At 40.6% G+C, this 16,197-nt stretch overlaps 1 protein-coding gene across 1 annotated transcript in view; it reads right to left on the bottom strand.

Moving 5' to 3' along the window:
- LOC132541313 (2'-5'-oligoadenylate synthase 1-like) overlaps nt 1-16,197 on the bottom strand; it is a 43,068-nt gene that overhangs the window by 3,448 nt on the left and 23,423 nt on the right. Inside the window, exons 6-7 of the mRNA XM_060201195.1 lie at nt 10,654-10,778; nt 3,677-3,866 (exon numbers count right to left, since the gene is read on the bottom strand). Coding sequence (XP_060057178.1) covers nt 3,677-3,866; nt 10,654-10,778 — 315 coding nt within the window. The remainder of the gene's footprint in view (nt 1-3,676; nt 3,867-10,653; nt 10,779-16,197) is intronic.

Raw genomic sequence — 16,197 nt, 5'->3', positions numbered from 1 at the left:
CCTATCCAACAACGAACAACATCAACAATGGCAATTGTTGGTATGCTTCTAAAAACCCCTTCTGTTTCATTAGTTTAATCCCCCCTGCTTAACACTATTCTATTTACATAACCACTTCATTCTATTTACATAACCACTATTAACAAGCACCACCCTCCCTCCAGGGCATTGGTGGTTCAGTGGTAGAAATCTTGCCTGCTCTGCCCCCTCTCCTTGTCATACCCTGATTTTCACCAGTCACTTTTCTCTCCACCCTCTCTGCATCACATCCTGTTCCCACCCTACTGGGCTAGTATATTTATAAAGACAAGATTGTTTGTAGTTTTTAGTTTAGCTTAGCTCGGCTTAGATTGTTCTGCGTCCTGCATGAATAAAGAGATACTGCCTACAGCTCAACCATGAGTCCCTGGTCGTCTGTTACCCACCCGTGAAGCCAGCCTGTCGAAAACAACATAATGGTGCCTACAACGTGGGACCAGACCTGCACAACTCCCAGATAAGTGAAGACTTTGCCTACCTATGCACTATGGTCTTCTCTTCTGTTTACGAAGAGGTTTGCCAAAGCCTCTACTGTTTCATTATGAGACAGTTACTCTGTCTCTGGAACATTTTGCTCTGGGCCACACTTTGTTTCCCTGACTGGGAACTTTGGTTTCTTGTGACCCTAATCATAGAGCTTGGGAGATGCACTGAGATTTCTCCTTGGACTTTCTGGATTCCCTCTCCCATGTTTCCTGAGGAAAAGGACTACATTTTGCTCCAGGCCACAATTTGGTTCTTTATGACCATGATCGTAGACCTTGGGATATGCATGGGGATTTCCACTGGGACTTTCTGGACTTCTTCTCGCATGTTTCCCATGGAGAAGGACTACTCTAATTTGAGGAGCGTTCTCCAGTACCCTGGCAGTCCCCAAGAATAGAGACACGTGGTTAGTTCTACTCTCCTGATTGGATTCTTTCTTCGATAGGAAGACGCTTTTAAAAGTAGATGCCTGAAGCAATACAGCAGGAACAGTCAGAAGCACCCTAAATGGAATTTTGAAAAGCTTTTTGGACTAGGATGCCCTCCGGGGACTCATGATACTACATTGTGAGATCTGTTTCATAAGAGAGTGATTTAAATGACTGAATTTTTGTATGACATTGATTTAAAAAAAAATGTTGGACGCAGCCATGATTTCTAGAGACATCCAGAAACAATCCAAAAAATTGTTTTTAACTCCTTTGATTTCCTTTTTTATGTCTTGGCATAAATATGAAACGTTTAATCCTGAAAACAGTATGAGTTATGGGCGGGGCAGATAGTGCAGTGATTATGTTAATTATTCTCATGCCTGAGGCTTCTACCGTGGTTCTTCTGTTTACCTTTCCACATTTTATTGAGTTTAAACTGTTTAAACAAACCTTAAAATCATACTAGAAAGGACTTCCAATTATAATGGAGTTATCAATTATAGTAAACTTCTAATCTGCTACAAGTTTTGTTTGACAAGTAAGTGAATTTCAGCTGTCAAGTCTTCACATGAAAAAGCATCTACTCAAATAGAATTCCCAGAAATCCATTTGGACCCCTGTTCTCTGACATCGCCCACAAGATGGAATGACTACAACACACCCCCGGAAACCAATGATGTGACCTGGCACGACCTGAAGAAACAGATTCACAGACTCCAAAGCTCACTCTCTACAGAAAAGCAAAATTCTGGTGGCCAACATTCCCCATCGAGACAGACGTGCAGCGTTTCATCCCCTGGCATTTTCTTCCGTGGTCATCAACTTTGGACTGACACCTCCATCGGACTTACTGGTACACGCTGCTGTGTTTCTCAAAGACTAACTTCAGCCAATTGCCTTGAGACTTTATAGACCATGTTCCCTCGCCTGCAGGCTCTGTTCCTAGAGGTAGAAAACTCCCCCTCCTTATTAGGTTATGCTCACAGAGGCAGGAAACGCCCTTTGAGGCAAGAGATGCCCCCAGAGGCATGAAGCGCTCCCAGAGGCAAGAAATGCCCTTTTGCCAGCTAGGCCTTGCCCTTTGAGGCAAGAATCGTTCCCCTTGGCATCACACTGGTTATTGCTGCTCGCCTATTTTGTTTTCCATGTCTTATGCCAGTTCTTTTGAAAACGCCTGTACGATATAGGTTTCTGTTCACCCCGCAATCCTGATGCTATGGCCATTAGTTAAAAAGAAAGGGGGAATTGTTGGTATGCTTCTAAAAACCTCTTCTGTTTCATTTGGTTTAATCCCCCCTGCTTAACACTATTCTATTTACATAACCACTTCATTATATTTACATAACCGCTGTTAACAAGCACCACCCTCCCTCCAGGGCATTGGTGGTTCAGTGATAGAATTCTCCGCCCCCTCTCCTTGTCATACCCTGATTTTCACCAGTCACTCTTCTCTCCACCCTCTCTGTGTCGCATCCTGTTCCCACCCTACTGGGCTAGTATATTTATAAGGACAAGATTGTTTGTAGTTTTTAGTTTAGCTTAGCTTGGTATAGATTGTGCTGCGTCCTGCATGAATAAAGAGATACTGCCTACATGACAGTCCATGTATGCATGAGTCCCTGGTCGTCTGTTACCTGCCCGTGAAGCCAGCCCGGCGAAAAAAACAGGCAATAATAATAATAATAACCACAACAAGGCTACAACAACAAGAGCAACAAAAAGGGGGGGGGGGGGAAATGGCCTCCAGGAGCGGTGGATTCATGGTACAGGCACCGAGCTCAGCAATAACCCTGGAGGGAAAAAAATTAAAATTAAAATTAAAATAAAAAAAAAAAAGAAAATCCTTGTCAGGAGTCCAGCGGTAGTGCAGCAGATTAAGCGCACATGGCGCTAAGCGCAAGGACCAATATAAGGATCCTGGTTCGAGCCCCTGGCTCCTCACCTGCAGGGGAGTCACTTCAGAAGGGTGAAGCAGGTCTGCAAATGTCTATCTTTCTCTCTCTCTCTCTGTCTTCCCCTCCTCTCTCCATTTCTCTCTGTCCCATCTAACAATGACGACATCAATAACAATAGCAATAACTACAACAACAATAAAAAACAACAAGGACAACAAAAGGGAAAATAAATAAATATAATTAAAAAATTAAAAAATAAATTAAAATCCTTGTCTATGCTCTTTCTGCCAAGTGGAGAATTGATACAAACACATTCTAGTTTTCTATAAATGAAAACTTAATCTTCAAGTACCTAGATCAGTGAATGAGTCTCCCTCACTTCGTTGCACATATACTAGACTTTCCTTCTACCAAAGGCAGAGACAAAAAGATCCCCCTACCCACATTTGAAGATTCTCAGCCCCTGTAAGACAATTCTGTCTCCCTACGAACTGGTTATAGTAGAAGATTTAAAGTCCATTCAGATTGGACTAGTGGTTTCTCTCTTTTTTTTTTTTCTGTGACTCCGACTCCCTTTCTTCCACCCATCCATTTCATGGTGCCAGTGATGACACTGGTTTGTTTTTAATTTTTTTTGGCTTCTGCCAAATATTATGCTGATTTGGATTCCATTCCCCCTCTCTCTCCCCGAGTCTTTGTCTCTTGTCTTTTTTCTCCACATATCTTCTCTGCTCACAAAAGAGAGATGGGATTTGAAAGAATAAAGAAAAGGGATGTGAAAAGAGACTTGCTCACGTGGTGCCCATGTGCAGGTTACATACATACTTATTTTCCTTAGTGGGGTAGGCAAAGGACGTCTGAAGCCAATGTATCATTAAGCGAATGAGCTCCTTCACTCTTTTGATAGATGTCTTGACAAAATCCACTTGGTAGGGGAGGAGGGCAAGGGCACACAGCTGTGCCTCCTCACTGTCAGCACAGTGGTACAGTTTGCCGTAGAGACGAAGTTTTAAGTCTGTTACAACCAAAGGACAAAAACAACTGTGAGAATTTCCTCCTTCTCTCACCCTCCCTGGCTTCCCCTAATACAAATGAGTTATGATGACTACAAATGAGTAACAATGATTAGCTGACCTTAAGTAGTTAAAAGAAAACCGCTTTCTGTACTTAGTAGGGTTGCCTCAGTTTACCCAAGTAATTAAAAGAGAAAGAGCCAACATGATGATGCCCTAACAGCTTAAAATGAGCAAACCTTGGTCCAAGAAAATTTGTCTGCTGAGTGATTTTCTTTCTTTCAGCACAAGTTTATTTTTCAGAAGGAAATCATTGCCATATACAAACATCATCTAGCATGTAAACTAAATGTCTTTCTGGTCCCTGCACAATAGCCTGTACAATCTGCCCCAAATAGCCTGTACAATCTGCCCCAATTAATATCTAAGTTGTCATCTTTTGTGTATATACACTTGCAGAAGGGATTCAGCCACTTTAAAGGAAGAAATTCTGTTTGTAAAGGTAGATGCGATTCTAATAGTAATTTTACTCATTCATTTTGTTAGAGAGTGAGAACTAGAGCATCACTCCACTCCAGCATATGTGGTGGTAAGAAATGAATTTCTTGTCCCACATATGCAAGTTCTATACTCTCTCAGCTGAGTCAATTCCCCAGCCATAAAATGAAGTTTTAGGAGGCCAGGCGGTGGTGCACCAGGTTAAGCACGTAGTACAAAGTGCAAGGACCTACTCAAAGATCTGGGTTTGAGCCCCCGGCTCCCCATCTGCAGCTGGAGGCTTCATGAGTAGTGAAGTCTGTCTTTCTGTCTTCCTCCCTATTTCCCCCTCCTCTCTCAATTTCTCTCTGTTCTGTCCAATAAAATGGAAGAAATAGATGCCAGGAGCAGTGGGTTCATAGTGCCAGCACTGAGCTGCAGTAATAACCTGAAGGCAAAAAAAAAGTTTTGTTTTTGTTTTGTAAGACGTAGGACAGTAGACTGAGAAGGTGGCACAGAAAATGAAGCACTGTACTCTCTCAAGCATGACATCCGAGTTCTAGCACTGCATGTGCCAGAGCAGTGCTCTGGTTCTCTCAAAAGCTTTAAAGACATAGGAACAATTAAATACAAATAATCCAGTTCAGTCAATAATATATTAATGAGAGTAGCTAGATTCAAAAGCCAGAATGGGGAGTCGGGCTGTAGCGCAGCGGGTTAAGCGCAGGTGGCGCAAAGCACAAGGACCAGCATAAGGATCCCGGTTCGAACCCCGGCTCCCCACCTACAGGGGAGTCGCTTCACAGGCGGTGAAGCAGGTCTGCAGGTGTCTATCTTTCTCTCCTCCTCTCTGTCTTCCCCTCCTCTCTCCATTTCTCTCTGTCCTATTCAACAACGACAACAACAATAATAACTACAACAATAAAAAAACAAGGGCAACAAAAGAAAATAAATAAAATTAAAAAAATTTTTTTTAAATGCCAGAATGATCCAGAGATATGATCTCTAGTTTAATCTTAAAAATTCCTAAAATGGGGGGCTGGGCAGTAGCGTAGCCGGTTAAGCGCACATGGTGCAAAGTGCAAGGACCGGCTAAGGATCCTGGTTTGAGGACCCAGTTCCCCACCTGCAGAGGGAACAACAATAGCAACAGTAACAACAATGGGGAAAAAAAAAGATGGGGGAGTCAGGCGGTAGCGCAGTGTGGTGCAAGGCGCAAGGACCAGCTTAAGGATCCCGTTTAGAGCCCCCGGCTCCCCACCTGCAGGGGAGTGGCTTCAAAAGTGGTGAAGCAGGTCTGCAGGTGTCTTTCTCTCCCCCTCTGTCTTCCCTTGATCTCTCCATTTCTCTCTGCCCTATCCAACAACGACGACAACAATAATAACTACAACAATAAAAAAAAAAACCCAACAAGGGCAACAAAAGGGAAATAAATAAATATTTTTAAAAATGTTAAAAAATATATGGCAGCCAGGAGCAGTGGATTCATAGTGCTGAACCCCAGCGATAACCTTGGAAGCAAAAAAAAAAAAATAGTGTCACAACAGGTTTGGAGTATTGCACCAAAGTAAAGGACTCTGAGGTGGGAGAGAGCATTCAGGTGGGACATGATGGCGGAGGAGGATCTAAGTGGTGGGCTAGAGTGTTATGTGGAAAACTGAGAAATGTTACACATGTGCCAATTACTGTATTTTACTGTAGACTGTCATCCATTAACCTCCCCAATGAAGAGAAATAATTTCATGTTTTATTATAACAAGCATATGCTAGCCCCAAACTTAATAGGTAAAAGTCATCAAAAGTGTTAAAAATGAGTTTCAACTTTATAGGGAGTCTCTTTGTCTTTCTTAGAAAAATGATGTTAACAAACACAGAATGTGAGAAGATCTTCACATGCCATACACCAGACAAGAGACTAATAACCAAAATATACAAAGAGCTGAGCAAACTTAGCAACAAAAAAGAAAATGCCCCTATCCAAAAATGGGCAGAGAATATGAACAGGACATTCACTACAGAAGAGATCCAAAAGGCTAGCAAACACAAGAAAAATTGCTCCATGTCACTGACTGTCAGAGAAATGCAAATAAAGTCAACATTGAGATACCACCTCACCCCTGTGAGAATGGCATGCTTCACTTCAGACTGTGTCCAGAGACATCAGGTGTGGAATGTCAACCCTTCGGCCTCATTACTTGGGTGAGACTTTTCCTTTCATAGGATTCTCTAATTCCATTCCAGGTGGTTCAATTCCTAACAAAGTCCCAAAACCTAGATATAGACCAGATCCCATAAGATAAGGCATATGTTCACATGTATCCATAAATTAGGGCAAAATATATACCTGAAAGAAAAAGTACACAATAGTCTGCAGTGAGTTAGTATCAAGTTCATAATGAAATAGTGTCTACTTAGACTTAGATGCCCTCCTCACCTACATCCTATTACACTTCCCTGACTCACTCCAAAGCTAACCTTATCAAAGCAAGGACTGCAAAAGCTGAATAAGGGCAAGAAATTGGCATACTTTAACAATGACTCTCTAGTCACTATCAGGCCACCCCATCAGCTGGGGCTCTAGTCGGGGAGTCCTTAGATTCCCAAACAGACGTGATTGGCCTGTACTGCAAATAAATTCCTCTCCTCAATATTACCAGTCATTTCTACCAGGAACAACACAATAGACTCCTTTGTGGGCCCACATAGGACCTTGCCCTCAATGTGAATCAACAATGGTAGAGAATGTTCCATCCTCCGAAGGGAGGCTGGACAACATACTCTATGCTCCACCTGAGGAAGATGGTTCCTGAAATTGGGGCAGCTTGGAACATTCCTACTCATGACCACACAATGTGAGCTCAGATCTACAGGAATGCAGAGGTCACATAGGCTCCTAAGCTGAATATGGGCCCCAGATCAGATCAAATCAATGGGGTTTACAGTCAACAATATTTATACACCTTTCCCATATTTGGGAGCTACTCTCTTCCCTGATCCAACTTTCTGGTCCTTTTTCTAGCCATGACATCATCTTCCCAGAAAATAACTTGGACCCACCTGCATATCAGATTTCAGGCTCAGGGAAACAACAACAATAACTAGTATAGCCACAGGACCTTTTGAATATAACTAAAATAGGCCTACTTGCTATCTACAAAATGGAGATCCCCCCCCCCAACTCTTCATCTGCACTATTCCAGTCTTTAGGTTCATGATTAGTCAATAATTTGTTTGGCTTTATATGTTAACTCTCTTTTCAGCCACCAGGTTCCAGATGCTACCATGATGGCAACCAGACTTTCCTTGACAAACAACCCCACCAATGTGTCCTGGAGCCCTGATTCCCCAGTGCCCCACACATCTAGGAAAAGAGAGAGACAGGATGGGAGTATGGATCAACCTGTCAACACCCATGTTCAGTGGGGAAGCAATTCCAGAAGCCAGACCTTCCACCTTCTGCACCCCATAATGACCCTGGCTCCATACTCCCAGAGGGATAAAGAATAAAAAAGCTATTAGGGGTAGTCGGGAGGTAGCGCAGTGTGTTAAGCGCATGTGGTGCAAAGCGCAAGGACCAGCACAAGGATTCTGGTTCGAGCCCCAGCTCCCCATCTGCAGGGGAGTAGCTTCACAGGCGGTGAAGCAGGTCTTGCAGGTGTCTATCTTTCTCTCCCCCTCTCTGTCTTCCTCTCCTCTCTCAATTTCTCTCTGTCCTATCAACAATGACTACAACAATAAAATAATAAGGGCAATAAAATAGAATAAGTAAATAAATATATACAAAATATTTTTTAAAAAGCTATTAGGGGAGGGGAGGGAAACGGTGTTGGTGGGAATTATGTGGAGTTGTATCCCTCTTAGCCTATGTTTGTTTGTTTTTTTGTCAGTGTTTCTTTTTTATAAATAAAAAGTTTTAAAAAATTAAAAAAAAAGATCTACAGCTTCCCCCTCAACCCCCACCTCCTTCTCTTACCTGACTCCACTGAAATCAAAATTGTGGGAGAGTTGTTGTGTGGGTAATGTCACAGGAGAGGGGGAAGAGGAGGGGGAAGAGGCTTATATGTATGAGAGAGAGAGAGGAGAGTCATCAAAACAGCACTCCGGTGCCATCCAGTGAGTCACTGTATGTAATTATCAGAGCCTAGTCTGAAGCATGGTAAAGCTATATTTCTTGTATGCTCTGTCAGATGCACTGCCATGTGGTCTATGTAGGCTTGTAATTTTCTACTTTGATATTACAATTTCCACTATATAAAAATAAGTTTAGTGAGCTTTATCATCATCATCTTCACCATCATCATCATTTTTAGTAAAACAAGAATGCTTGCCTTCAGAGGAATTAATTACTATTCTAAGTACTTTATTGACACATTTACTCAGCAACCTTGAGATGGAGAAACTATTATATTTTTCGTTTTGCAAATAACAGTACAATGCCAAAGAGATTAAGTGTATTGTTCACTTAAGCTAGTAAATCAGCATCATCTGTTGCCACCCATTGCGTTTTATTACAGTTTCTACCTGAACCCGAATGCTTCCTAAGAAAACACCTGGAGATCTTTTGCAACACAATTGCTAATTCAGTAGATCTGGGATGGAGCCCAAGATTCTATACTCTTAGCAAGTCCCAAGTGATGCTGATAACTGCAGAACTGAAAGGCCTATTTTGAACAGGAATGTTGTTAACAAAGCAGAAAAGGACTGTTTAGGGAGTCCTAGAAAAGAAAATAGCTGACCTAAGTCTTGAAGGATAGGCAATAGCTACCAGGGCAAACTATAAGGTAGGACAGGTTAGGCAGTGTGTCAACAGAAATGTTGTACAAGGACAAAGAAGTAGGACCGAGCACGAAGCTTTCGGAGATAAATATTTCAGTGTTGCTGGCTCATAATGTCTCTTCTAGTAATAATGAGTATCAAAAGAGAAAACCCAAACAAAACTGGGTATTCTACCTAAGTCATTATAAGGCATATGGTAGGTATTCTAGAACTAGTGGTTGAATGAAATAAAAGATTGGACTTTAACTTAAAAAACTTGGGAGAGCCGCGAACATTCAATCCATAAAGTGTACTTAATATTTCCATCTAAAATGAAGATACATCCTCCTCCTTTCCTTATAGGTCCAACTACCTGTTTTATTTTATATCTCATTTCAGAAACTACCATGACATCTGCCATCATCCTCTTTCGTTCTTTTGTGTTGTTGCTACCAACAACATTAATGGCTCCACCAGATAGTAATGTCACCAGTGCTTGCCATGACATTAAAGAGAAAAGCTCTTTGCATTTAGGCTGGGGTGTTCACTTAGCTGCTCACTCCATCTTTACCCTTTTCTGATGGTGTAATAACCCCAAGGCTATTTTTCTACCACTCGAGCTGCAAAGTTGTGCAGAGATGAGCTGTGACATCCTTTGTAGACATCCAGAAAATGGCTCTTCCTGGTTCTACTGAAATGTTTTGAAGTCTTTCTGCCAAAGATTGGGTATTGAACGCCTCTTTCTTCATCAGTGATCTGTTGACTTTGAGCCGAAACTCTGTCCCCTACCCTATCTTTTTAAAAAAAATTTTTTTAAATATTTATTTCCTTTTTGTTGCTCTTGTTGTTATTTTTTGTTTTTTTTTTTCTATTTATTTATTTATTTATTTATTTTAAAAAGGAGGCTCTTGTTTTTATTGTTGTTGTAGTTATTATTGTTGATGTTGTCGTTGTTGGATAGGACAGAGAGAAATGGAGAGAGGATGGAAAGGCAGAGGGGGAGAGAAAGATAGACACCTGCAGACCTGCTTCACCGCTTGTGAAGCGACTCCCCTGCAGGTGGGGAGCCGGGGGCTCGAACGAGGATCCTTATGCTAGTCCTTGCGCTTTGCGCCACGTACGCTTAGCCCTCAGCGCTACCACCCGTCTTCCCCCCAACCTATCTTTTCAATTAGGAGGGACTCATTTTCCCTCCTGAGTTAGCCAGATTGTAAATGAATCCTGGTGCAAATTTAGTTTAGACTCAAATTGGGAATTTCTACTACAAGAAACTCATTGTAAGCTAATTTTCCACTTTTTCTCTTTTTTCTACCTCACCATAATGGACAAGTAATACACCTTAAAGACAAGTCAATAGTATAAGTTTGCAGAGTGTGTATGCAGTGCAGAAAAATAGTGACTGCTTTAGCACTAAGGATTTCGGCTTCTACTTTAAGCTGTATGGTTCTGCATGTCTAGTTCAATGCTGTCTAACCATTTGTCAGTAATTTACTAATAACTATGGAACAAGCAGTTACTGTGAAAGGCTTCATGTGAAATGAAACAAATACCTCTCACCTGTGGAGGGTGTAGGTCCCAGAACATCATAGTAGGCCATGATTTCAACAGAATGACTGTGAAGACTCTCAGTACATAAAAAATTGAATCTTAAAGACAATGGTGCTTTCTTTCCCATTAGGATCCTTAAAAAAGTAACACAACACAGTATGAGAGATAACAGAAAGAGAAAAAGGAGAACACTAGAAGATTTCCAACCCTTATTCCCCTTCTGCTAGTCTTGCTGCTCTCTTGGCTATTCTTGACATCCCAGGAGTGTTGCCTTCTTGGGACCTTTATAGCTGCTTTTCCTATAGTACCTCAAATGTACTTAAGTCACTCACATGACCTCACTCTCAAGCTTTATTCGAGTCCCTACTACATCACTTAGTTTTTGTTTGTTTTTTGGTAACTCTTTATACCAAACCTCTTTCCCCAACTCCCAGTCTTTGTTCTTTACGTTTCTTTGAGCTTCTTTGTAGCATTTATTGCTATTTGACAGTATATTTGTGTGTGTGTGTGTGTGTGTGTGTTATCTGATACTAAGGTTCTTATGGACAGGAAATATGTTCATTTTGTTCACTGTTCTGTCCTTAATAGCTAGCTACACATAGTAGGAAGTTAGTAAGTTGCTATTAAGTGTATTATCTAAACATCAATTGGGGCACAAAATATTGTTAGTCGAAATATAATTAAAATATTTAAAATATATGATTTGGATTTTAATTATAAGATTAATATGCAAATTTAAAGCAAATAAGTGATCAGTGAGAACAAGTAGAAAACTGTATTAAAAATTATGTGTAAAGTCCAGCTTATCAGGCAGAATGCTGGCATTATCATGCATGAGACCCTTGGTTTGAACATCCAGCACCACACAAGAGCAAGGAAGGAAATCAATGGATAGTTGGAGAGCATTGTGGTCTTTCTGTTTCTGTCTCTGAAATTAAAAAACTATTTAAATAAATCATGTGGGAGACTTCTGGAGGCAGGGCTACAGAGTCGCAGCAGCTGCATCTCTCTCTCCTCTCCCTGGTCAACTAATAATAACAAAGAAGATCACCTGAGAACACAACAAGGCAAGACTCTGGGAACCCACCAAGTCATAGGTGAGTGCAAACACGTGTGGCTCATAGACAGAGAGGGGCCTAAGGAGAGATTCCTGGAGCCGAAAGCCTGTACCTACTCAGGAGTGACTGGTAACAGTCATGCAGTTTGCCAGTTGAGGCGAACCACCTCTGGTCTGAGTCTGTTTTTTTTTTTTTTTTTAAAGATTTTATTTATTTATTAATGAGAAACATAGGAGGAGAGAGAAAGAACCAGACATCACCCTGGTACATGTGCTGCTGAGGATTGAACTCAAGACCTCATGCTTGAGAGTCCGATGGTGTGAGTTTTATTAACAAATAAACTGCTGATGGGAGGAGAAGATCCCCTAAGGCTCACCAAATGCAACTGTGAGTCTCTATTGTTACTATCCCTGGAGGCTGGAAGGGAAGGCCTTGTGCTGACATCAAGGGCAGAGACCTGACTGGGCAACTCAGAAGAAGACATACAGTCCTAGTGGTCTGGAAGTGGGGCTGTATAGGGAAGCCTTTCCATGTTGTTATCCTAAAGAATTCGGAGGCACATTGAATAATTGCCTCAGAACCCATGGAGTACAAACAGGATTTGTTTAGAAACTCATAGGACCAAGGAATGCTGCCCTTCTTGGCTCTGACTGCTATCAGAGAAGCTGAATTGGGCCTGGGACTTGGGACCCTTGGGGTGTGGGAGCCACTTTGCATAACCATTGTGCTATCTCTTCCCCACCCTGATTTATCTCTAGGTTAGGAGTATTGTGAGAGGGACCTCATAACACAGCATATACAATGGTTAAAAAAAAAAGAAGAAACACTGGAGAAATAAACGAGGAAAAAAGTCTAGCTAAAAGCCCCCCAAAGGCAGAAACCCACGAAAATGAGATCAATATCTAACACTAATTGAGGTATTAGTCACAGGAGTGAGGAAAGAGTTTGAAAGTAATATCTGAAATGGGGAAACAGCAAATGAGACTCTGAAAGAAAACACTAACTATCTTGAGGTAATTAGAGAGCTGAAAGCTGAAATAGCTGAGCTAAGAGCACAACTAGCTGAACAAACTAATACAGTATCAGAACAGGGTAACAAAATAGCTGAGTTACAAAAAATAACATAGGGGAGAGAAAATAGAATAAGTGAGGCAGAAAACAGAATTAGCAAGGTTGAGGATGAATTAGAGAAAACTAAGAAAGTAGAGATCTCAAAAAGAGATTAAGAAATACTGAAAACAACAACAGACATATGGGATGACTTCAAAAGAAGTAATATATGTATTATTGGCTTGCCAGAGGAGGAAAGAGAGGCAGGTGAAGAAAACATTTTACAGGACATAATAAATGAGAACTTCCCTAGTCTAGACAACATAAAAGACATAAAGGTTCAAGAAGCCCAGAGGGTCCCAAACAGAATTAACACAGACCTAAAGACACCAAGACACATCATATTTAGAATGAAAAGGAATAAAGATAAAGAAAGGATCCTGAAGGCTGCAAGAGAAAAAACAAAGAGTCACCTACAGAGGAAAACCATAAGATTAGCAGCAGATTTCTCCACACAAACACTACAGGCCAAAAGAGAATGACAAGATAAATGCGTCGAGCTCTTAACGAGGAAGGCTTTCAACCAAGACTACTGTATCCTGCTAGACCTTCATTCAAACTAGATGGAGGCAAAATTCAATGGCCTGAATTTATCTATTAAAAGGTACACAGTAAGAATACGTATCAGAAAACACAACCCAACCATATGTTGTCTGCAGGAATCCCACCCAATTCAACAAGACAAACACAGACTCAAAGTGAAAGGATGGAAAGCTACCATACAAGCCAATGGACCACAAAAAAAAAAAAGGGCAGGAACATCTATTCTCAATCTGACATGATAAACCTTAAATAAAATTTAAAAAGATAGGAATGGACATTACTTAATGTTCAGAGGATCAGTCAATCAAGAGGACTTCACAATTACTAACATCTATGCATCCAAGGAGAGGCCATCTAAATACATCAAACATTTGCTAAAAGAGCTACAACAATATATTAACAGCAAAACAGTAATAATAGGGAATTTCAACACCCCTCGGATGTTAGACCAGAAACTATCAAATACTTAGAGGAAAATATTGTCAGAACTCTTCTCTTTTCCATTTAAATTTTAAATGCATCTTCAATGAAACAAATCCAATTACCAATAAATAAATAAATAAAAAATAACCTAGTTGAACAATAAACACAAAGCAGAACTTGGAATGGGTCTAGTACGTTGCACCAAAGTAAAGGACTCTGGGGTAGGGGAGGAAGGTTCAGGCCCTGGACCATGATGGCAAATGAGGACCTAGAGGGAGGTTGAATTGTTATGTGGAAAACTGAGAAATGTGAACAGAGGTAGATGGCATAGTAGTTATACAAAGAGACTCTTATTCCTGAGGCTCCAAAGTCTCAGGTTTATGGTGAATTCACTTTCTTTACCACATCTCCGATGGAATGCAAATATGTCATGTTAAGTGAGGTAAGTCAGAAACAAAAGGATGAATACAAAATGATCTCCCTCATAAACAGAAGTTGAAAAACAAGGTCAGAAGGTCAGAACTCTAAACAGAACATGGACTGGAGTTGGTGTATTACATAAGTTAAAGACTCTGGAGTAGATGGGTGGGGGTTCGGATCCTGAAACATAATGGCAGAGAAGGACCTAGTGGGGGTTGTATTGTTATGTGGAAATGTTATGCATGTACAGAGTATTGTATTTTACTGTTGACTGTACACCATTAATCCCCCAATAAGAAATTAAAGAAAAATGAGTACATAAATCATGTGTATACATATGCTTTAGAAGCATGGAGATTCAGCCTCATAGGCATGCGAAGTGAAAGCAAGATTAAATAGATGAGACTACATTAAACTAAAATGCTTCTACATCCCAGAAGCAAACTACACAAGGATAAGTAGGCAACCCAATAATTTGGAGAGAAGATATTTGCACAACACAACACATGATTACATTATAGATATTTGGTGGATACCAAATATCTATAATGTAATCATAGAACTCAAGAAAAGAAAAAAAACCAACAATCTAATAAAATATGGGCAAAATAAATGACTGGAGAGTTTTCTAAAAAAGAAATACGCATAGCCCACAGACATATGAAGAAATGCTCCACTTCATTTACCTTTAGAGGACTACAAATTAAAACTACACTGAGATTCCCTCTCACACATGTGAGAATGGCGTGTATCAACACAATAGGAAATGATAGGGGCTTACAAGGTCATGGAGAAAAAAGGACTCTATTGCACTGTTGGCAGGAATGCAAACTGGTGTGGTCCCTTTGAAAAACTATATGGGGAATACTTAAATAAAAATGGAAATTTTGCAGGCAGGGTAGTGGCACACCTGGTTGAGTGCACATGTTACAATGTGCAAGGACCTGGTGTTCGAGCCCTTGGTCCCCATCTGCAGGGGGAAAGCTTTGCAAATTGTAAAGCAGTGTTGCGGGTGTCTCTCTGTCTCTTTCCCTTCATATCACACACTTCCCCCTCAATCTCTGACTATCTCTATCCAATAAATAAAAAAGATGGGGGCTGGGCAGTAGCACAGCGGGTTAAGTGCACATGGTGCAAAGCACAAGGACCAGCTCCTGGTTCGAGCCCCCAGTTCCCCACCTGTGGGGGGGGGCTGCTTCACAAGTGGTGAAGCAGGTCTGCAGGTGTCTATCTTTCTTTCCTCCTCTATATCTTTCCCACCTCTCTTGATTTCTCTCTGTCCTATCCAACAACAATAGCTATAACAACAATAACAATAACAACCACAACAAGGGCAACAACAATGATAACAAAATGGGAAAAATAGCCTCCAGGAGCAGTGGATTTGTAGTGCTGGCTCTGAGTCCCAGTAATAACCCTGGAGGCAAAAAATAAAACAAAAAAGATAATACAATAAAAATTTTTTAAAAGATTCCTGTTTAAAAAAAAATGAAAATCTTATGATCCAGCAATACCACTTTAGGCATTTATCCAAAAGACAAGCAAACACTAATTCAAAGGGACATATGCACCCCTATGTTCATAACAGTATGATTCATAATAGCCAAAGAGTGGAAGCAGCCTGAATGCCCACTGATAGATAACTGGATAAAGAAGTTATAGGATACTACTCTGCAATCAAAAAAGAAAATAGTGTGTTCTTTGAGGCAAAAATAAATGGAATTGGAAGTTATTGTACTTGTAAAATAAGTAAAAGGATAATAAGTAAAATAAATATAAATATATAAGTAAACAAGTAAAGATGGTTTCATTCATATGTGTCATCTAGGAGGAACAAAACAATAGACAGACTTTATTGGTGATCAAAATATTGACATAAGAAGAAATGATCTTTTTAAAAGTATTTTATTTTATTTTTAAAAGAGATGCAGAGAGAGAAAGACACAGAGAAACACCAGAGCACTGCTCAGCTCTGGCTTATGGTGGTGCGGGGGATTGA

The sequence above is a fragment of the Erinaceus europaeus genome, chromosome 11 (assembly GCF_950295315.1).
Source record: "Erinaceus europaeus chromosome 11, mEriEur2.1, whole genome shotgun sequence".
Classification (NCBI taxonomy): domain Eukaryota; kingdom Metazoa; phylum Chordata; class Mammalia; order Eulipotyphla; family Erinaceidae; genus Erinaceus; species Erinaceus europaeus.
The sequence above is the reverse complement of the archived record's forward strand: the minus strand, read 5'-3'. Positions and strand labels throughout refer to the sequence as shown.